Source organism: Sus scrofa, chromosome 5, assembly GCF_000003025.6.
Source record: "Sus scrofa isolate TJ Tabasco breed Duroc chromosome 5, Sscrofa11.1, whole genome shotgun sequence".
Lineage (NCBI taxonomy): Eukaryota > Metazoa > Chordata > Mammalia > Artiodactyla > Suidae > Sus > Sus scrofa.
This window is the reverse complement of record NC_010447.5, coordinates 64,181,164-64,203,520: the sequence shown is the minus strand read 5'-3', so window position 1 is coordinate 64,203,520 and position 22,357 is coordinate 64,181,164. Positions and strand designations below refer to the sequence as shown.

Below are 22,357 nucleotides of genomic sequence, written 5' to 3'. Positions count from 1 at the left end.
CCCCTTGGCATGTTTTTTCCTAAAGGTCCCCAGCCCCTCATCATTCTTTCAGAGTCTCATCCCTCCCCACCAGACCCCATGCCTGCTTTGACATTCAAAACTAACGGTGAAGATATGGGCCATAATCTGGGGGTGGGGGCAGGACTGCTGCTGACAGCTCTCTGAGGAAGGGATTCTGGCACCCGGCCAAAAGGGTGGTTTTCCACAAGTAACCCTTCAGATCACATCCCTGTGTGGCTTGGCACTTGAGAGGACCCTCCTGGAGAGTGGAGGAGGTTGGGAAAGAGCAGGAGGATGGAAAAAATGAAGAGGAAAGGAAACCAAAGAGTGAGATAGAGAACTGATCTAACCAGATGAGCCTACATGGGTGTGAGGTTTTATGAGCAGTGTGGAAACAACAGTAGTTCTTCACAGGCTGGCAGGAAGGTTAAATGACCATGTGTGAGCTCCTAGCACACAGGCCGACAGAGAAGAGACCTACGCTTAAGTCCCTTGTTTGCAGTTCTGAACAATCCCATAGCAAACTCTTTTGGCCATAAAATCAGATGTCAGTTGGTGTGAGGCTGGTTATAGTTGTTATCCGCCCCACTTAAATAATCAAGAGTTTTGCTGCAGAAAGGTTGTACTTGGCAGTGATCACTGCCCCAGCCCTGCAAGGATGTTGTGTGGTTCTAGTTTCTTCCCCAAACCTGAACCACTCTGAATGGATCTGACTCCAAGAGTTTCTGATAAAAGTGTGTGGACCTGTGCTCAGTCCTGGTTCCCTTCCTTTTCTAAACTGCCCATCTCTGTGTAAGTGGCAGTGTGGGGAGAGGAGTGGGGACATGCAGCTGTGAACAGGGGGGCAGTGTTGGCATCTCTGTATGCAGGTGCATGAGTAGAAGAGGTGGGTCGCTGAACACAGCCCACATTTTGTCAGAGGCAGGTGGAGACAAGTTAAATGCTTGGCGAGCGGAAGAGACAAGAGACCACGGAGAGACTGCTGTGATGGGGGCGCCTTTGAAGAGCGCAGGTCCTCTGACAGAGTTTGCCCTTTAATACTCTCCCAGCACCCAGCGCACGGAAAAGGGGTGGGGGCAGTGGCAGTGACAGTGACTGCATGAGTGAGAAACAGCCACAGTAGCGCTTCAACGGCATCAGAGGTCGGCCTGCCACCTGAGGGGGGCAACTCCCAGAAGACCTGCCTGGGAGGTGCAAAGAAGAGACACCAGCACCCAGCTGGGGAGGTGCCAGCTCCCCCAAGGCCACAGCTGGGGCACAGGAAGAACTTCCTGGGCAGGGGCCATGGCCCGGTCACCTCTCTGCTGGCTGTGGGTTCTGGGTACCCTGGCAGGGCTCTCCGCTACCCCAGCCCCCCAGAGCTGTCCAGAGAAGCACTACTGGGCTCGGGGCGAACTGTGCTGCCAGATGTGCCAGCCAGGTAAGAGGCAGCCTTGCCAAGGGCCGGTTGTGTGGGGAGAGGGGACCAGGCTTGGGGCAAAGGGAAGCAGAGAGGGATCTGAGCTCCAATAAGGAGAGGAAGCCTGAAGTGGCCAAGAGGCCACACCTGAGGGTGGGCGCGCAGCCTTCTGCAGCCCTTGACCCTAGACTTCTGCTCACAGGAACGTTCCTGGTGAAGGACTGTGACCAGCACGGAAAGGCTGCTCGCTGTGATCCGTGTAAACAGGGAGTGTCCTTCTCACCAGACTACCACAGCCGGCCCCACTGTGAGAGCTGCCGGCACTGTAACTCTGGTGAGCGTTTGGGGGAGCAGAGAGGAGGGGGAGTCAGAGCTTCAGCTGCTTCAAGACAGTGGCAAGTGGAGCCCATGGTGGGCAATGGGGCGCTGATGTAGTGGGGAGAGCTGTGGTGAAGTGACTGAGGGAAGCGGCAGGCAGAATTTGAGGCATTGCTGAGAAGGGGTCTACAGCTAATATCAAGGCAACACAGAGGAAGAAGTGGCTCCAGCACTAGATTTCAGATGAGCAGCCCCTCACTGATGAACTGGCTGCATTCTCAGTGCACATTTATTTGGAACTTGGAATACATTGTTCAAAGGATATAGCAGTACCAGCCAGTGGACATCTTTTTTTTTTTTTTTTTTTTTTTTTTTTTTTTTTTTTTTTGCCCCAAAGCCAATTTAGGAAAAAGAATGTGTATGAGGATTGTATTTTAATTTATTTTGTAATTTCATCTTGTTTTAAATTAAGAAATGAAATATCTTGGGAGTTCCCATTGTGGCTTAGTGGGTTAGGGATCTGACGTCTCTGTGAAGATGCGGTTCCATCCCTGATCTCTCTCAGTGGGTTAAGGATCTGGAATTGCTGTGAGCTGTGCTGTAGGTCGAAGATGTGGCTCAGATCCAGTATTGCTGTGGCTGTGGCGTTGGTCAGCAACTGCAGCTCCGATTCAACCCCTAGCCCGAGAACTTCCATATGCCACAGGAGTGGCCATAAAAAGAAAAAAAAAAAAAAAAAAAGAATATCTACAGCTGTGTTGTGAATACTTTCATTATTTCTCCATTTTAGCTAGAATTTCAGAAACTATGTACCCATGAACATAGATTAGCAGATTTAAAGTGGCCCCTTGGTAGCTCCCTGGTCACCTAGCAATTAAGGACCCAGTGTTGTCACTGCTATGACAATGGGTTCGATCCCTGGCCCAAGAATCTTCATGGCCAAAAAACTAAAGCGGCCTCTTGGAACAAATGTTCTCCAGGAGGGCACTTCTGAGGACTATTTAACTGAGCCACAACACTGCTTGCCTGGGTCTAATTAGGCATTTTAATACTGTACTCTTTAAAATAACTACAGTGTTTTGCCACTGCAAATCAAATGGCAACATCTATAATACACAACAAGTATCCCCAGTCTATTTAACCTAGAAATATGATTGTTAATGGACACTTTTCTCTCCTTGGCAACAACCCTGGCGAGATTGGGATTTTTTTAGTCAAACGCCCTCCTCACTCTGCAGGCCCCACTGGAAGGCCTTTTCCTGATCCTGAGCCAGTCTGCACTCCTTTGCCTGTGCTCCAGACAAGCCTAAGCCATGGACCCTCTCTGTGAGCCAGCCCCTCGATCCATCCCACAGCACTCAGGCATCTGTAAGATGGACAAGTGCCTGAAATCCCTGTGGAATTCTGAGCACAGATTACACGTGGTAAAGGGAACTCTGAAGTTTCTGGAGACTCATCACTGAAAACAACGACCCTTCACCCATTTTTAACCAATGCCCTTCTCTAACCCTTCCCTTCCCATCCCGTTAAGCCCCCTGGATCTTTGACTTTCCTACCCTTCTTATTTTCACCACCACCATTCCCTCTCCCATCACCACTCTTCCCTTGCAGATCCTTGGCTCACAGCTGACTCACAATTCCTGGTAAGGCACAACTATGAGTCAGAATTCAGAAACAAAAGGCCATAGAGGCATAAGGAAGAAAAGGAATTTACACTCTTTCCTGACAAAAGGCAACTGCTAAAGAAATTGTTCGAGTTGATAGTAGTCTTTGGCATCCTTGAATGTTCCTTTCTGCACCCCTCTCCCACCTATCAGGGCTCCTGTCCCTGGGCTCCCATGAGTGCACTGCCCTAGGACCCCACCAGGCCCCCCACTGCCTTCCCCAGAATCACCCTTCTCTTCTCAACGCCCCTATCATCAACACAGCTCACACAATGCCCTTCATACCCATCTCCCCCAGGATCACTGATTGGCAGTCACCTGACCTCTACATTGAACACAATTTATATTTTAAAGGCAAAGGATGTCAGTAATCAACTTTACTCTCTAGTACAGTTAAGTACCTATAGGGGACCACAGCAGCACTATTCCTAATTGCTAAAAACTGGAAACTACCCAAATGCACAATAACAGTAGGATGGATGAATAATTTGTGGCATATTCACACACAGTGGAATACTATACAGCAGTGAGAATGAAGGATTTGCAATCACACGCAATCACCTGGCTGAGTAAAGGCAGCCAGGCACAATGAGTACGCACACATGATGCCATGTATGTAGTTCAGAAACTGGCAGAGGAGTTCCCGTTGTGGCGCAGTGGTTAACGAATCCGACTAGGAACCATGAGGTTGCAGGTTCGGTCCCTGCCCTTGCTCAGTGGGTTAGGGATCTGGCGTTGCTGTGAGCTGTGGTGTAGGTTGCAGACGCAGCTCGGATCCCACGTTGCTGTGGCTCTGGCTCAGGCTGGAGGCTACAGCTCCGATTCGACCCCTAGCCTGGGAACCTCCATATGCCGAGGGAGCGGCCCAAAGAAATAGCAAAAAGACAAAAAAAAAAAAAAAAAGAAAGAAAAGAAACTGGCAGAACCAACTCATGGTTTTAGAAAGTCAGGCTAGTTGCTATTCTTGGGGGGATGGGAGGAGGCATTAGAGACTAGAAAGGAACACTGCTTTCTAAATTGGTGCCCATTACACCTGTGAGTCCAGTTTTCCCAGTTCTCAAGCTTTACACTTCTGACACATGTACCTCTCTAAAGTATAATTCAATAAGAAATTATAAAAGCACTAGTAAGAGAGAAAATCATGTAAACTGTTTCTACTTCTGAAACATGAATCTTCTAAAAAGCCCGAGTTTCTCTTAAATAAAAATAACATGAGTGGCAAAGGCACTGGGTGACAGTGAGGGAGGGGCAGGTCTTGGGGTGGTGGGGGAACCAGAAGGACAGCAGGTCCCGGGAGGTGGGCCTGGGATGGGGCTGGAGGAGTGGGGGAGAGATTAACCTTGTGTGTTCCTTGGCTTCCTCTGTCACTAGGTCTTTTCGTTCAAAACTGCACCCTCACTGCCAACGCCAAGTGTGCCTGCCCTGAGGGCTGGCAGTGCAGGGACAAGGAGTGTACAGAGTGTGATGGTCCAGCCCAGACCCCAGGCCCACACCCACAACCCTCCCACTCACCTTATGCTGAAGGTAAGTTCTCCGCAACCCTTTGTTTAAGGGTCCCACCCCGACCAGCACCCCCTCTGCCAGGCTCAGCCCCGTATAAATTGCCAAGTCGGCTGTCTCGGCCTTCGCATCTCTGCCTCCTTAGTAGAGAGTGACTTCGGCCTTCAGCCTAGCCTTGTGCCCTCTGGGCCCCCTGCAGCCACTCATCTGGTTTCCTTTTCCAGCAATACCAGAGGCCAGGACCAGCCGGTACACTCAGACTCTGGCTGACGTCGGGCAGGTTCCTGTCCCAACTATCTCCACCTACTTGTCTTGTGAGTTTTCCCCCCACTCCCCACCCCAAGAGAGAGAATACAGACAGGAGGGTCCAGGAGAGAAGCCAGCCAGAAAGCTCCTAGGGGCAGGATAAGAAGAGGCAGAAGCAGAGCCCAGGGATTAGGAAAGGATTCAGTCCATTGCTAGGAGTAGGGGAGGAAGGTGGGGAAAGGGAAGAGGCAGGGGTGACAGGAGGGATGGGCTGAGGAGAGTCTAGGGCTAAGCCCTCCCAAAAACCCCCTTGTGGCCCCTGCCCATCACAGCCCAAAGGTGCAGCTCGGAGTGCATCCGCATCCTTGTGGTCCTCTCTGGAGTGTTTCTTGCTTTCACCGTAGTCGGAGCCCTGTTCCTCTATCAACAAAGAAAATATGGATTAAGTAAGAGACAAAATATAGGTTCCTGCACTGCCCCCCTCCCACCCACCCACCATCTCGGCTTTGCTACCCAATTCGGAACCTCACTGAACCAGCTCCATCTTTACTACCCTGTTGCCTCTCTTCCCCTCCTAGTAGCTGGGGCCCTGCGGATAGCCCGCCTTTGCTCACCTAGGCACCCTTCACCCCTCCCCCATTACGGGCCAACACTCATCCGATTCTCCCTCTGCAGACACCGGAGAATGTCCAGTGGCGCCAGCGGAGCCTTGTCCTTACAGCTACCCCAGGGAGGAGGAGGGCAGCGCCATCCCCATTCAGGAAGATTACCGAAAACCAGAGCTCGCTTCCTACCTCTGAGCCAGCGCTCCGCGGAGGAGAAGCCATCACTGCCATCAAGCCCGAGCTTCCATCCCACCTCACCCGACATCCAGGGGGATCGAGAGCTGGCACCCCCAATTTCAGCACTACCCCTTCATCAGAACCCTTTCCCGTGTGCAGACTTGGGAAACTGGCCAATGTGCCTTTTCGGGACTGGTGTGTCGAGGACACAGGGGACGAGGTGGAGGGGAGGGGAAGCAAGAGCCCGGGTGTGTCCTGGCCATCCAGCTTGCACCCTGTGCTGCAAGAGGGCTGGGGCTCCAGGTGGAAAACACACCTTGGCCTACGGAAGGCCAGCGCGCTATACCGCTGACCTAGAAACAGCGAAATAAAGTGACAGACGGCAGCTGCCCAGGTTTCCAGCTTTCTCGGAAATTTCAGTCTCCAAGCGCAGGCCACGCCCAGCCGCCCCGCAGACCCGGGGCCCGGGGGCGGAGCTTTCGCCCGCGCAGACGCGCGAGGCCGGCGGTAAGGGGCGGGCAGGTGGGGCGCCCAAAGAAAGTGAGGGCGGTCCCTGCTACCGGGGAACCTGCGTCTGAAGTCAGTTCCTCCTTTCGTCCACCCCGCCTACCTTCTGTACTTCTGTCTCCACTTTCTTGGGATTGGTGGGGAATAAAAGGGCGCACACAGTGAAGTCAGGTCATGAAAGCACCAGGGGACTTTTTTTGCGGGGGCGGAGGTGAAAAGAAAGGAGAACGGTGAACAGGCCTTTGGCTCCAGTAAGAATGGCTCCAGCCAGAGGCAAAGGCAGCCACGGTGACTCTGCCTCAAAGTGAAAGCGAAAGCCAAGTAGGCGGAGAGAACAGAAAGGGCCAGGCAGCCGGCCAGGCAGGGGTGTTTGGAGCCCCTTCTCCAGCCGGGTCCTGGCCAGCGTGGGGGACTGAGGAAGGGCAGCGGGGGAGAGGGGCCTGAGAGCAGCCCCCATGGGCGCGGAGGGATGGTGTCTGCTGCTCTGCTTGCTTCTCTCCCGGGTGGCAGACGCCGGTGAGTTGGGGGCTGGCTGGTGGTACGTGTTGGGCTAAGGAAGCATTGGGTGGCCACCTTCCGTGAGATCCCAAAAGGGGAAAGGAGCCGGGGATGGCTTCCAATCACCGTCTAAGTCCAACAAGTGGAAGGCTCCGCAGCTGGTAAGCGGAAGGAACCAGTTGTACTGGGGAGAGAGGCTGAGAACTCTAGGGAGAGGGCCAAACGAGGAAGGAGGAGCCAGATTAAGAAGCAAAGGGCCTCTCAGCGGATGTGGTGGGGCCGCTGTCCTGCAGGGGGAGGGCGCTGGCCTGGGAACAGGCACCTTCTGGGGAAGCAGGGGGCCCCCCGCCACCTAGAAGATCACGTGGGAGGGGCTCCCCAGAGAGGTGGGGTGGCGCACCTGTAATGGAACTGAGCTGCCACCCTGGGGGCGGGGTGAGAAGTTGAGACGGCTGCCAGCGCCCTAGCAACCAAAACCATCTCCTCTCCCAGTGGCAATTTTGCTCATTTATTTGCTCTTGGTGAGAACTGCTTTGACTGAAGAGACAATTTTTCACTGATAGTTGGAAATAAGAGTTTCATAAACCCCCTGAGCAAGGCAAATCCAGGACTTTAAATAATTCCCACCAAGAAGTAAATACCTGGAGGAGCAGGTGCTTCCCAGAAAGCTGGTTCTGGGTAAAAAAGGAGAACAGAGGGACGTGGAAGCAGCTCGGAAGCGGGAAGTTTACCCCTTGATGATTGGACAGTTTAGAGTGAGGGGAGCAAGTATAGAAGTAACTTTCTGGACAAGAGGGTGCTCACCCCAGCCTGTTCCCTGCAGTAGAAAGGCAGTGGCGGGCAGTGGATGTGGTCCTGGACTGCTTCCTGATGGAGGAAGGTGGGCACCGTGGAGCTTTTGCCAGAAGTGGGAACAAGATGAAGGCCTTGTTGGTGCTGAAGCAGGCGCCAGTGCCAGATGATGGCTCCCTGGAAGGCCTCACGGATTTCCAAGTGGGCACGCTGGCCAAGGACGACCCGCCCATTACCTTCGAGGCCTCAGGTAAGAGCCCTCCACCCTGTGTCCCAGCCCTGGGCTCCTCCAGTTCCTAGACCCAGTTCCCAAGGACAGCCCCCCATACCTGCTTCCCGTCAGCCCAGGTGTTCTCAATCCAGCTCAACCTCTGTGCTGCCCTTCTCACCAGTGAACCTGGTGCAGCTTCCCCAGGCCGAGGCCTTGCTCCATGCTGACTGCGGCGGGAAAGAGGTGACCTGTGAGATCTCCCGCTACTTTCTCCAGGCCAGGCAAGAGGCCACCGTGGAGACGGCAGCCTGGTTCATCACCAACGTGCAGGTGTCTGGAGGGGGACCTAGCATCTCCATGGTGATGAAGACTCTCGGGGATGCTGAGAAGGGGGCTGCTCTGCATCCCACGCTGAATGTGCCCCTGAGCCCCCAGGGGACTGTGCCAACTGCAGGTGAGAAAATGAAAAGTGGCAGAAAGTTTAGGTGTTTTTTGTTTTTTTTTTTTTTAAGGGGTCAGAGATGAGGGAATAGTAGGAGAAGGGAAGGGACAAGCCCACCTCCATGCACATTTGTCATCTCAGGGTGTCCCCTAGGCCTCAGTCCTTTCTTCTTAAAGACCCCAAATGGGGATAATTTTCATCTCACTGGGTGGCCTGAGGACATAAGACATGTGATGCTCAGTTTTCTCTTTTTTTTTTTAATGGCCGCCCCTTCGGCATATGGAAGTTCCCAGGCCAGGGATTAAATCCAAGCCACAGCTATGACCTACACCACAGCTGTGGCACTTGGTCCTTTAACCACCGCACTGGGCCAGGGAGTTAACCCTCACATCCACAGTGACCTGAGGTGCTGCGGTTGGAGTCTGAACCCACTGCACCACAGCAGGAAATCCTGTGATGCTCTGTTTTTGTATGCTGCCCACAGCCATCTTTTTGAGCCGAGCACCTCCCCAGGGAACAGCTCTCCTGGTCTGGTGCATCAAGATGATGAGAGCAGAGCACAGGCACACAGAATTTGTTCCTTATTAGTAAAACCCGGTCCTTGCCCTCTCCAACCTTGCATATCCCTGAGGGCATAGGAAATTGAAAACATGATGATAGGTTTCTCCAGAATTCATTGAATCCAATATTTTGCCTCCAAGAGGAGACAACCAGTCCAGAGGAGTTTAGGGGCTTACCCTCCTAGTCTTAGAAAGCTCCAGATCACTCAGGATATTCTGTGGTCCAACCTAAATTTATCCTGCTACATCAGAAAAGGGCTCCTTGGAGTTCCCGTTGTGGCTTAGTGGATTAAGAACCCAACTAGTATCCATGAGGATGCAGGTTTGATCCCTGGCCTCACTCAGTGGGTTGAGGATTCCACGTTGCCACAAGCTAAGGCATAGGTCGCAGATGTGGCTCAGATCCCATGTTGCTGTGGCTGTGGTGTAGGCTGGCAGCTGTGGCTCCAATTCAGCCCCTAGCCTGGGAACTTCCATATGCTGCAGGTGCGACCCTAAAAAGAAAAAAAAGGGGGAGTCCTCACGTCTGTCCAGTGTCAACCATAGTCCTAGCATGGCTAGGTATTGCTCCCTTTCATTTTTGAATATTTCAAACCTACAAAAAAGTGAAAGAATAACATAATACACACCTGTATACCATGCACCTGGATTCCCCAACTGAATCCTCCTTAACATCTTGCCTCATCCCCTCCTCCTCCCTCCCCCTCTTGCCATGTATTTCCCACCTTCTTAACTAATTGAAAGTCAACTGCTGACATAGCTCTACACTTGATCCCAAATGCTTCCATGGATGGCATGTCTTAGTTTATAATCAAAGACAAAAATGTTCTCCATAATCATAAAACCGTCACCTCAGCAGCAGCCCAAGGTGGGGAGCAGTCTACCCGGGGTGCAGGCCATACGAGGGTGCAGTGTGCAGGTAACTTAAAAGCATATTCTCACTGCTCTCCCTGCCCTGGCAATTCTGAACCATCTCAGTGATCGAACATTCCCCCTTGCCAGGGCGTGCTGTCCCCACATCCCCGGCCCCTGATCATTATACTTATGCCTTTGAAAACTGAAAGAATAACACTCTCAAATATAAAGTCCAAATTCCACCTTCTCCAATTGCCCTTGTGTGGTGTCCTATAGCTTTTGGGGGTGCGGTTTGGTTTTTGAACTCCAGGATTCAAACAAGGACTGAGCCTTGCATTTACCTGTCCGGACCCTTCAGCCTCCTTTCCTCTGGAACAGTCTTCAAGACCCAGACGTTTTTGAGGCCAGGCCGTCATCTTGTAGATGTCTCACCATTTGCATTTGTCTGACTGTTTTCCTCATTAGCCTGAGATTCAGCATGTTTGGCTCAAGTACCACCACTGTGTGCTTTTTTAAACTCTGACTCCTTTAGTCTCCTCAGAAGCCTTGCCCCAAGCAGAAGGAGCTTGGCAAACACTGACTAGCTTGCCCAAGGTCAGAGAGCAAGTAAATGGAAGAGCCTGGCTTCAAAAAGCTTTGCCAGCTACTCCAGGAGTCCCTACCTGAGGATCAACAGTAACCCATAATTTTGCATGTGTATTCTTCTTGCACTTCCATCAGACTGTGCAAGAGGTGAGTGACTCCAGAATAGTTAAGTGTACCATGCTGTACCCTGCAACACTGCCTCTCAACCCGCCACAGCATGCCACAGCTGAGATCAGGTGGCCTCGAGGATGGAGAGCCCACAGTCACCCCTCTTTTTCTCCCCCAGTGGAGTTCCAGGTGACAACACAGACCCCGTCCTTGAATCTTCTGCTAGGATCCACAGCTTCCCTGCACTGTGGCTTCTCCATGGCCCCAGGCTTGGACCTCACCAGCGTGGAGTGGCGGCAGCAGCATGGGGGCAGTGGCCATCTGGTGTACAGCTGGACCACCATGGGGCAGGGGCAGGCCCAGCGGGAGGGCGCCACCCTAGACCCTGAGCAACTGCTCATGGCTGGGGACGCCACCCTCACCCTACCCAGCCTCACTGTGAAGGATGAGGGGGCCTACATCTGCCAGATCACAACCTCCCTGTACCAAACTCAACAGATTGTCCAGCTCCATGTCCAAGGTAAGGCCAGGACAGAGTTATCCCTATTGGGGGTGGGGTCAGACACAAGGACTACATTCCCACAGCCCCAATGCCATCTCCGACCTGGACGTGCAGGTGGCATCAGACTGGGTTTCCCATCACACTCTAGGATAATAAATTCCACTGCGACTTTCCCAGCCCAGGACTCTGCTGCCCCACCCTGGCTGGTTGTCTCCAGTCACCCCCGTCCTTTTGGACCACATACTAAGGAGGAGCAGTGGTAGACCAAGGAGGGGCTGGGAGTGGTCCTGACCAGGAGGACTGTTTCAACACCGACAGTCTTCAAAATCACTGGCTTGGGAGTTCCCGTCGTGGCACAGTGGTTAACGAATCCGACTAGGAACCCTGAGGTTGCGGGTTCGGTCCCTGCCCTTGCTCAGCAGGTTAAGGATCCGGCACTGCCGTGAGCTGTGGTGTAGGTTGCAGACGTGGCTCGGATCCCGCGTTGCTGTGGCTCTGGCGCAGGCCGGCGGCTACAGCTCTGATTCGACCCCTAGCCTGGGAACCTCCATATGCTGCGGTAGCGGCCCAAAGAAATGGCAAAAAGACAACAAAAAAAATCACTGGCTTGTAGTGATGCTAAGAAGCAAGCCACCTTTTGGTTGATTTCGCTGCTATGTTTCAGTTCCCTGTCAAAATTATGCCCCTTGTGTCCCACATCCAGGGTGGACCCCTCACCCCCTCCCCAACCCTGGCACCCCACTGAGGAGGGAACTTCAGCCTCCACAAGCTGCTCTCATGCTCAGCAGGAGAGGAAGACTCTAGGCTCCTCTGCTGTCCTGGTGATGCCTCTGTCACTCTTTTCTTCCAGCTGCCCCAAAAGTAAGACTGAGCCTGGTGAATGAAGCTCATTCACATACCCTCATCTGCAGTGTCACTGGCTATTATCCTCTGGATGTGACGGTGACGTGGATCCGGGAGGAGCTGGGCGGAGCCCTGGTTCCAGTCTCCGACGCCTCCTTCTCCAGCCTTCGGCAAAGCGCAGCAGGCACCTACAGCATCTCCTCCTCCTTGACAGCAGATCCTGGCTCTGCGGGTGCCACTTACACCTGCCACATCACCCACATCTCCCTGAAGGATCCCCTTGTGGCCAACACCTGGGTTGCCCCACAAGGTAAGGGAGTGCCCTTCTTTCCCCAGCCCCATACTTGGGTTTGCAGCTCCTGCCCCCTGGCCTTGTTCTGCATCCCATAGTCTCAGCTTCCTCCCCAAGGTGGCTTCCTCCACAGCTCCCACCACACATCCCACTGCAACTTTATTACACCCCAGATTCAAGTGTACCAGGCACTGCTGAGAGCCAGAGACCAGAGCTGAACAAGTCTTCAGCCAGAGAGAGAGACCAGGCAGTCAGGGAAGACGACCTGGGAGGCGGAGGGGATGGGACCTGCGAGCCAGGTGGGCTGGCTCCGGGGGGAGGGAACACTGGGACAGGAGGGACAGCACATGCACAGATGTAATTATAGAGCTACCTAAAAAGAACTGGGGGACCTGCAGGCTAAAGGCAGGGGTGTGTGGGAAGAGGGGAAGGTGGCCAAGAAGCCCGAGGACTGACTGCATTAACTGAGCAGCTATATCAAGCCAGCATCGTCCTGAGCACTCAGCTGTGTGCCCGCCGTCGACATGCCTCCCATTTCAGAGAGGAGTAAACGGCACTTAGAGATGTTCAGCAACTTGCTCGAGGTCACCTGCCTAGTCAGTAATAAAACTGAAAATGTGGGAGTTCCCGTCATGGCGCAGCAGAAACAAATCCAACTAGGAACTCTGAGGTTATGGGTTCCTTCCCTGGCTCACTCAGTGGGTTGAGGATCTGGCATTGCCATGAGCTGTGGTGTAGGTCGCAGACGTAGCTCAGATCTGGCGTGGCCGTGGCTATGGTGCAGGCTGGCAGCTGTAGCTCCGATTTGACCCCTAGCCTGGGAATCTCCATATGCCATGGGTGTGGCCCTAAAATAAAAAAAAAAAAATTAGGAGTTCCCGTCGTGGCGCAGTGGTTAACGAATTCAACTAGGAACCATGAGGTTGCGGGTTCGGTCCCTGCCCTTGCTCAGTGGGTTAAAGATCCGGTGTTGCCGTGAGCTGTGGTGTAGGTTGCAGACGCGGCTCGGATCCCGCGTTGCTGTGGCTGTGGTGTAGGCCGGTGGCTACAGCTCCGATTCGACCCCTAGCCTGGGAACCTCCACATGCCGTGGGAGCGGCCCAAGAAATAGCAAAAAGACAAAAAAAAAAAAAAAAAAAAAAAAAACCTGAAAAATGTGAAAAATAGGCAGCCTGATTCTTATTCAGCCTCAGCCTCTTACTGCTGTTAGTGGGCAGATAACAGACCTTCAAACTAGAACTTGACCCGAGGCCACAGAATGTCATAAGATCTTATACCACAAAGAATCTGCACCTGGAAATGCAGGCATCCAGGTGGAATGAGCGTTACCTGGTGGCTCAAGAGACTAGGCTTCCCCAAAACAGGGTTTGTGCCTTAGCTCCTGTCATCCCCCAGCTGTTTAGAGAATTCCAGTTTAACTGTCGACAACTAATCTAAACAAAACCTCTCCTGCAAAGCAGCTTGAAAATGTGTTGTCCTCAGGTGGGAAGAGGTAGAGAATTCTGTGTGGAGTAACACAGGGACATGCACCCTGAGCAGGTCCCAGTGCCAGTGTGTGCCTGGTCCCTGGGTGAGAGTAGAACACCTGACAGGAACCCCTCCACGGGCATACTCACACATACACGTGCGAGCCTGCAAGTATGCTCGTGTGTGCACACACACACACACACACACACACACACACACACACACACACACTCTGTCCCTCCTGCTGGGACAGACACTGCAGTGAGGGCTCAGTATGATTCCTGCCCACTGATTCCTGTCCACACTTCTGTCAGCCACAGAGCAGGGGACGGCCTTTGGAATCCTTTTTGCCAGCAGCCTCTTCCTCCTTGCCCTGCTGTTCCTGGGGCTGCAGAGACGCCAAGGTAAGAAAGAGCCCGGTCGCTCCCGGCTCTGGCCCTGACCCTCCTCACTTGGAGATCGACCTGCTCCAGACATCGCCACCGCAAGCCAGGGATGAAGCCCAGGCGTCCCACGTCCCAGCCAGCCCTCCGCAGCCCCCCAGCTCTTGAGGTTCCTCAGCTGAAACCAACGTCGTTCCCTCCTGTTCTCTCCTAGCTGCCTCACCAAAGCCTGCCGAGACCCCGCGGCACTTTGGGTAGCCACTCTCCCGCCTTAGACTTAAGAGGCAGTCACATTCTCCCAGGAGGACTCTCAGCCAAGTCCCAGAGCTCAAAAAGGCCCAAGAATGGTATGGAGAAGGCACAGACCTCTGGCTCTGGGTGTCTGCAGGCCTCAGCCTTCCTTCACTGTCCTGGACTGATGGCATACAAGGGAGAAATGTGAACTGCTGAGAGGGTGGCAGAAAGGCAGGAGGGTGGAGGTTGAAACACTGAATTCAAGGTGGTAGAAAAAGGTAACAGAAAAAAATTAAGGAAGAAGCAAGTGAGAGACACTGAGGCAAGGGGGTGGGTGTTGGGCAACCACACACAATCACTGAACTCTGTCCAAATCAAAGCCCCTCATGTCCTCAGAAGCAAAGCCTTTCCACTTTCCTGTCTTTTCCACACTGAGTCCCCCTGCCCCCTGCCAGCCTCTTGGACATGTGAAAGGGAGACACACGCCACCCCCCACCAGAGGCAGCCCTGGGGCCCCATCTCAGTTGCTCTGTGTAACCTTGAGCTGGGACTGAGGTCCTGCCCCTTTGGACAGTTGCTGGGCATTTCAGGACACCTCCAGACCCCTCACTCCCTCTGCTGCAGGGGAGCGGTCTCCCTGCAGTCATTCCTAAAGTAGCCCTGGCCAGTGCAGTGGAACTTGGCAAAGGCTGCTGTGTGCAAGGACTTCGGGGTGCAGGATGCGTCCACTGCATGTCTCCTCAGGGCCCAGCCCAGCAGCTGGAGGGGGGAGGTGGCAGATGTCTGAGGGAACCCGCAGGTGTTTGTCAGTGAGATGCCCGCTCGGCTTCCTGCCCTGGCTTCCTGTCACCCACACCTGGAAAGCTGGGCTGCTTTAGGCACCAGCGCTGAGAGCCTGAGAGCGGAGACCACTTCCCCTGCCTACACCCAGATCTTTCATCTCAAGAAGACTCACAGCCCACATAAGCTGCCCTTCCGGCCTAAGGCAGCATCAGAAAGAATTAGAAACAACACCCCTCCCCCCCAATCACTCCAACCCAAACAACAGCCACGTCAGTTGAGTGGTAGGAAGTTGTAATTTTTTTTTTCTTTTTTTTCTTTTTTTTTTTTTGCCTTTGTCCAGAATACATGAAATTGGTAAATATGCCACATGCCTTTGGTGGAAGTACTGTTATCATTCTATACAAGTATGAGGCCAGGATTAGGAAAAAAGACAGAGGGGATGGCAGACACACAGTGGAGCCCCCACATTGTCTCATGGCGACCCAAAGGGCTGTGGGGCCTCAGCTTCGTGACAGCCAGGCCCCGGGTGTAGCTGCACGTCTGTTCATGCACATGGCTGGTGGGAGGGAAGGGGGACAGCAAAGACACAGGAGAGGGCACAGGGCGGGGCAAGAGAGAGAGAGAAAGAGAGAGAGAGAGAGTAGAGGGGCTGATGTCCCCAGAAGAACAAAGCCGACTACATCTGGGAGCCTCAGGGACAGAGACCAGGGGTGATTCCTGTGATGGGACGGGGCAGGCCAAGCGGGAAGGTTTGCTCCAGGCCTGGGACACATCGAGGACAGTGGTGGTTCTTCTCCAGCAGTGACCCCCTGCATCAGGCAGGGGGAGCCCAGAGGGGCCCATTGGGAGGGCACACTGACTGCCTTGGTCCGGCTCTTCCGTCCACCCGGGGGGCAGGACGCAGGGAAGGTGGGACAGGATGTGGGGAGGGGAGAGATGGGTCTGCGTCCCGAAATGCTGCTACATGGAAAGCCCAGCCTTGGCCGCCTCCTGCTGGAAGGAAGAGGGACCTGGGCGGTCCCCCTTCTCTTCCCTGCCGGCTCCCCTCCCCTCAGACCTTTTCCTGAAGCCCAGCATGGCCCTGAGACAGACTAGGCAGCTCCTGTCCTTGGGTCGCACTGTCTGTGCCAAAAACCACGCAAAGAGGAGGACAGGAAAGGGGGCCACATGGAACTCAGGCAGGGGCACTTTGGAAGGGGAACATACAGTGGGAAGAACAGAGGCCGCTCCAGATGAGAGGGCCCCGCAGCGGTGCAGCAGCCCACAGCCTCCATCCCAAGGCTGGGTGGGCAGGAGTGGTCAGGAGCGGCCCAGCCTCAGGAGGGGCCTCACCCCTGTCTTCGGCAAGAACCACGGGTGGTGTGGAGGGAAGGTGTCCTGGAGGCTCCAGGGCCCTCACCTCCAACAGGAAGGGAGGGACAGGACCCTCCCTAGCAAGAGGGCTCTTGTGAGCTTCAGTGGCTTCCTCTGAGCTTGGTATTTTCACGTTCGGCCCTTGACTCGCTATTTCTCTATAACTAACAGGCATTCTCTCCATATCTATGCCAATAACTAAAATGAAGGGAGAGTCTCAAACTTTGGCTAAATCACAGTATTTGCCACCCTCACAAACAAACAATGCTGTGGGAACTGCGGACTGGAGCCCCTCCCAGCTGCGAGCTTGTAGAACTGCTTCTGGGATGGGAACGAGGGTCCTGGGGTCTCGTTATCCATACGTGTCCTCCACTTCTCCGGAGGATAAGATAAAAGGTTGTGAGATCCCTGACGACATAGAAAATCCTGGACTAAAAGGTGAGAAATAATGGTGAAAACCAGGTTTGACTTTCTACCTGCCACACTGGCCTTAGGGCCCATCCCAGGCTCCCCTTCAGGCCTGGCCCAGGAGGAGAGCTCCAAGTGACCGGGACATCCTCCCAGTTGTCCCCAGTCTCCACCAGCCAGCAACCTGGCCTCCCTTGCCAACCCCTCAGGCACCAACACGCTTCTCCTGTCCCTGTCTTGGCCCCTTCCAGGGCACGTCACCTCAGCTCCACCCCTTCCCGTCCTGTGGCCTCCAGCTCTTTTTGGCTTTGGGGGAACTTGAGAACATGAGAGGGTAGGAAGGAGACGCCAGCTGTTGCTCTTCAGGTAGTTACTTCAAGACTGCACCACGAGCAGCATTTCTAGTGTCGCGGGACCGAGTGCAAAGGAAAGCAACAGAAAAGGAGGAGTGGGCGATGGAGGATCTGGGGCTGGGATGGAGGAAGGCGGATGGGGAAGTTCCAGGGAGAAAAGAGGGAGAGGGATGTGAGTTTGGATGGCAATGGAGTACAGGGAAGGGGGGGCACATTCTCAAGCAAAAAAGTAAACTGGGCACAGGAATCAGGAGGTCCCAGATGGAAAAGAGAAAGAGACAGGAGAGAACAAGAGGGCAAATGACATCAGGTTACTAGACATTCAGCTGTCATTGTAGGTGACCCCTCCCCAGGGTCTCCCTCCATCCCAAGCCAGTGACAAAGAGCACAGCCCCACCTCCTCAGGACAGGAGGGACCACCTCCCCCACCCAGTCTCTCGAAGGGTAGGCTTGTTCATCCAGGAAGTCCCTCGTCTCAGCCCTTCCTCCCTCCCGAACCAGGTGGTGACCCCCTGACCCCGGCAGCGATGTCCATACCTCAGTGAGAGCAGCCCCACTCCCCAGGCAGGCAGGCAGGCAGGCAGGGCTGGGAGAAGACTCCGGGACCTTCCCACCTCTTCACCCCACCAGCCACCTCAGCGATACTTACTTACAATAACTACCACGATGATGGCACAGATGGCTCCCAGCATGATCATCATCTGAGGAAACAGTGACACGAAATGAGCCCTTGGATTTGGGGAAGGAGGAAAGGAGCCAGGACTAGCGATGTGGGAGCAGCACGTCCTCTGTCCTGGGGACAGTGGAGGAAGCCACATGTCCCCCGGGACAGCTGAAGGCCTTCCACTCCTCGTGCTCCCCTGTCAGACAGTAAACCCCTCACCACAGCTGAAGCTTCTCAAAAACTTCAGAGGGTCTGCAGCTTGGTCCTTTTTTCCTAGTTCTGCTGCTTTCAAAGGAACGCCAGTGAAGGTACAGACTTTGTCTCTTTGGTCAACCGGTTCAGTTTTCATCATAAAGGGTTCTGTTCATTCCCCAAAGCTGCAGGTATTTAAATATATATCTGCCCTAGCTAGCCATTGGGTCGAGGTTGGTGTGTCTGAGGAAGGGCCAGATGAGAATTTTTCCAGGGGTCCTTGGGGAAAAGAGGCTCGTCTAACCCCTCTGAACTCCTCAGGGTTCTCCTCCCCTAGTGAGAGGTTCCGAGTACTCTAGCCTCCCCTGGTGGCCAACTCGGGTAATGCAGCTCAAGAAGGTCTTTCCATATTTTCTCCCAAGAGTCGCACAGAACGCAGATCCTGAGTGGTGAGAGGGACGGAATATGGAACCCAGGGTTTTTCCTGCCTCCTATGCATCGAGGCCAAGGAAAAGAAAAGGGAGAGGACAAGAACATTCACCTTGCAGTTTTTCCACCAATACTTCCTCTTTAGCTTGGCAGCGCTGCTCTCAAATTGCGATGCTCCTGCCTGCAAAGCGTCGGCTCGGTCATCCAGCTCTGACAGCTTCTGGTCCCTCTCTAGGACCTTATCCACATTCACACGAATGATGTCCACCACCTGAGGGGGGCGCAGAACAAAGGTGCTAAGCTCCCCACCAGAGCAGGGAAAAGAACAGCATCTGCCCTGAGTAACTCTAGGATGCCTTGCCTCCAAACGTCCTTGATTTGGAAACTCTCAAAGAAAAAGCTATCCACCTACCTCCTCCACTTGTGCCTGGGTCTGCTGTAGGCGTCTGTTACTGGTCGTGTTAGGAGGAGGGCCAGGGGGACCCCCACCTGGGGCAGCCCCTTCTGCCCCTTCGGTGGGTGGCTGAGCTGGAGCAGACCTGTGGAGAGAAGTGCACAAAGTGACCAAAACAAGAAAAGAATCATGTGCATTCTCACCCCATGCCAGCAAAGCAGTGGTGACAACGTTGTACGCAGTCCGAAGGGATTCCAGCTCCTTGGCAATACCCAGGAGGGGGATGCAGCAGAGAGGCCAGAAGTAAAAGATGAAAGATGCTGTAACAATTTGATGGGGCTCAGGGACATCCAGGCTGACATCAAGAGATTTCATTTGGGCTATCCAAATTCAAACACCATCCTCTGGCACAACAGCTGCTGGGAAAAATGGGCCAGCCTTGGCCTAAATGCCATTCCTCTGCCTCTCAGAAGCCTTTCACGTGAAGTCAAACTGGAAAACTCCAATCCAGGTTAGGAAAAATGTCCACAAACGACTGACCCTCAGGACAAGCCTATAGACTGAACAGCTCCTTTTTGCAAAGCCTGTATATAAAAAGAAAGGCCAAGCTAACAGACTCTGCTTATGGGGAGCTGGTTATGTTTCACACAATGATTAGTATATGATGGCCCCTCTAGGACAACTTGGAGAATCACCAAAGGCAAGTCCTCTGTCAGTAGAGTGAGTCAGGACTGTTTGCTTGCCTTGTTTTTGGCAGAGAAGACTGGGGTTTCACTTAGAAATTGGGGACCAAAGCAATTGTATTGTGAGACTGTTCCAAGAATGACAGGGACAGGAAGCAAAAACACTGGATGTGATCCTCAGTGTACATGCATCAGAAACATTCTGTCCCTTCCTTTTCCAGATTTGGCATCAAGTCCCAGGAGACTCTCCTAGTTCTTTATGTGCCAAGGAGAAATCTTGGTTTACACTGCTATACACAGAGACCATGCTCTCTTCCCCTTAGCCTTAGGGGAAGAATGATCTGGTGTGGGATCCTCAACATAAACTCCTCTCCAGGCCCCAACACATGGAAGTTAAATTCACCCCCCCGAAGAATTCCCAGAAGTCTAACCTAAGACATGAGATTTTCTCTGCCAAGGAACCCACAGGCAGGAGGGGGACCTCTCAAATTTGATGAAGAAGAGAAATTACAATAACTCCTCAAACAGAAGCAGAATCCCACAAAACATACCTCATAGCAGCAGTCCACAAGTGAATGCACTACGGATGAAACCATCACAAAGTCACCAAAAAGGTAAAGCCTTGACTACTCACAATAGAACTAATGCCCAGAAGTTCCTCCTCTCTACTAAGCAAGTAAATTTCAGCCTGAAAGGATAGAGAATAACTTCTCAAAGAGGTAATACTCCCAGATGACACCTGACTCATCCCCACTAAAAGAAGCATCTCCCATTTCCCTCTGAGGCACAATGGAGGCAAAGGAAAGCCATGGAAGCCACCAGACTCCTCTGCTCCTACTGAGCTAAGCAATCTAGGTCTCTGACTGAAAGTGGAAAATTCAATGAGTAGGGAGCAGGCAGTGTTTGGTCCTGGAAGCAGTCCAGGCTGGTGGCACCAATGACAAGATTAAGGTCAGAGACCTCGTGATGCCCTTCTAGTCACCAAGTTTTCCCCATCTCCTTCCCACATGGATGCTACTGGGAACCAGTCGGCTGAGACGATTCCCCCTCCCCCAAATGAAAACCTATGGAATCCTAGGGCTTGGCCAAAAATGCACAGAATGTCATATACAGTTAAAACTGTAGAAATCCAATAGAGAAAAGGGGAATTGGTTATAAAGGATTTGAAGGGACCATTTCACTTAATAACTTGTAGCGAGCGAGTTGGGAACACTCAGGAGTAATATATCTGGAGATAGTTATAACCCTTATGTAACATAAATAAATCTGTTCCCTTTTCTGTCACCAAGAGAAGCATCAAAAATACATCTAGGACCAGACCAGGACTCCAGGAAAGAATGGAAAGTTCTTCATTCGTCTAGCCCTAGTTCTTCCTCAAGGTTTTGGAATGGGAGTGATGTTGAAGATGATCAGAGACTAAGTTGAATGTGTTGAGGAAAGGGGTTGAGGGGATCCTCAGCTGTTTCTCTTCTAAATACTTGGCTAAGACTCAATAACAGGAAAACATCACCTACACGGGTGGCCTTGGGATGAGTGGCTGCTTGGAATCACATGCCCCTGCCCCTTGAGCCTTTTTGAGCTGCTCACCTAGCGCCAGGGAACTGGCAGGTAAGTTTCTGGAGCTTTGCTCACAGCCAAGAAGAGTTGGGGGGTACCCAAGTCAGAGATTGCAGGACAAGCCAAGTTACTAACTGGCAGGTGCACCCATGGCCATGACTGTCTTTCTAGAGGCCCTAAGTACAGCTTCAACCAACAACAAGAAAGGGCCTGGGGTAGGCCCCTACCCGGTGTCTTGGCGCACCATCTTTCAACAGAGACCTGACTGAGGAGCCCCACAGGCGAGAGAAGAGGGGCAGCGAAAGTGGGACCCCCGCGCCCCTGCGCCGCCCGTGGGATGCTGGCTGGAACTGGTGCAGGAATGAGGTGCAGCCTCCCTTCCCCAAGGGTGGCCCGGCCCAGGGCTGGTGCGCGGCGGTGGTTCCCCGCGTCGCTGCATCTGCTGCAATGCGCCATTTTCGGTCCCGCAGAGTTCTGCGCTGGGGGTGAGAGTTGGCAAGGAGGTGTCGCGCCCCCCACACCAGAGTCAACTCACATGTCTCAAACAGAGGAAGGAGAGGTCTGTCTCCTCTCCGGAGGCTGCGGCGTGACACCGGGTCAGGGAACTCTGCGGTGAAACCGACGGCAACGCCACGCTCCTCCTCTTGCTGACCACCTGGAGCTCTAGCTGCGGTGGAACTCACTGCAGCGGCCGCTCAGGCCCCAGTCTTTATTAGTGCTGGTCACGCCCCCGGATCACGCTGATAAACCTGTGGACCAATCCCCGCCAAGAACAGACGCCAGTCCTGAAATGAAGCAGGGAATAAAGCCTACAGTGCCCGCCCCTGGAAATTCGCCAGTCACGGCTCTCTTATCATTCGGACCCGGAAAATGAGCGATGCTGGGAGGATGTGGCCAATACAACTGTGGTTTGCTTACCTGTCTGACTAAGCGACAGGGATGGGTGGAACTATGGCCCCCCTCCTGGAGGGTCGGCTCCAGCAGTTTGAGTTGGGCTTTTTTGGTGCCTCCAAGCCAATCGCTGAGCAGTTCCTCGGTCCGGGCCCGCCCACGGCCCGCGTCTCCAGCCAATCACGCCGTTTCCGCCTACAGCGGCAAGCAGGTTGGCGCGTGGCAGCCGGGACTCCCAAACCCTGGGAGCAGCAGAGGTTCGGTTGTCTGGGCACCGCCCAGGTGCTCGGACCTGGCAGGCCTCCACCCCCAGTCTTTGACAGACAGCTCTGAGGAGGCTATATCCATCGAGGCAGAGCCGCAGGCTCCCCGGGCCGCTGGGCGGCGGGGATCCTTACGACCAAAGTAAATACTTTGGAGAGCTCGGTTCACCGGTTCTACACAGCCATCAAGCCCCTCGCT

The 22,357-nt window shown here is 53.6% G+C and overlaps 3 protein-coding genes across 4 annotated transcripts; 2 read left to right on the top strand and 1 right to left on the bottom strand.

The window, feature by feature from the left end:
• Positions 1,285-5,927, top strand: CD27 (CD27 molecule). Its single transcript, NM_001278763.1, is given in 6 exon segments — positions 1,285-1,420; positions 1,602-1,733; positions 4,753-4,905; positions 5,106-5,195; positions 5,460-5,573; positions 5,803-5,927. Coding segments are annotated over 6 exon segments (750 nt in total).
• On the top strand, positions 6,488-15,337 carry TAPBPL (TAP binding protein like). 2 transcript variants are annotated; one of them, XM_005653157.3, is made up of 7 exons: positions 6,488-6,932; positions 7,738-7,956; positions 8,099-8,371; positions 10,646-10,987; positions 11,820-12,122; positions 13,886-13,975; positions 14,169-15,337. In XM_005653157.3, exons 1-7 carry the CDS (start codon positions 6,872-6,874, stop codon positions 14,210-14,212), a joined length of 1,332 nt encoding a protein of 443 aa, XP_005653214.1. In that variant the 5' UTR covers positions 6,488-6,871; the 3' UTR covers positions 14,213-15,337. The 2 variants fall into 2 exon arrangements, with proteins under 2 accessions (XP_005653214.1, XP_005653215.1); XM_005653158.3 differs by having other exon boundaries at positions 6,794-6,932; positions 7,741-7,956; positions 14,169-15,332.
• On the bottom strand, positions 15,246-22,025 carry VAMP1 (vesicle associated membrane protein 1). Its single transcript, XM_005653160.3, has 6 exons — positions 21,923-22,025; positions 21,540-21,789; positions 18,783-18,909; positions 18,483-18,641; positions 17,735-17,786; positions 15,246-17,319 (listed from the first exon to the last, which is right to left on the bottom strand). Coding segments are annotated over exons 2-6 (357 nt in total). The 5' UTR covers positions 21,542-21,789; positions 21,923-22,025; the 3' UTR covers positions 15,246-17,302.

What these genes read in the sequence shown, in the direction of transcription:
- VAMP1 (XM_005653160.3), bottom strand. An exon ending in CCCAGGCACAAGTGGAGGAG is followed by an intron (nt 18,642 to 18,782) that starts GTAGGTGGATAG and finishes CGCCCCCCTCAG; the next exon opens with GTGGTGGACATCATTCGTGT. An exon ending in ATTGGTGGAAAAACTGCAAG is followed by an intron (nt 17,787 to 18,482) that starts GTGAATGTTCTT and finishes CTGTTTCCTCAG; the next exon opens with ATGATGATCATGCTGGGAGC.
- TAPBPL (XM_005653157.3), top strand. Translation starts at nt 6,872, where the DNA reads ATGGGCGCGGAGGGATGGTGTCTGCTGCTCTGCTTGCTTCTCTCCCGG. An exon ending in TGTCCAGCTCCATGTCCAAG is followed by an intron (nt 10,988 to 11,819) that starts GTAAGGCCAGGA and finishes CTTTTCTTCCAG; the next exon opens with CTGCCCCAAAAGTAAGACTG. An exon ending in CACCTGGGTTGCCCCACAAG is followed by an intron (nt 12,123 to 13,885) that starts GTAAGGGAGTGC and finishes CACTTCTGTCAG; the next exon opens with CCACAGAGCAGGGGACGGCC.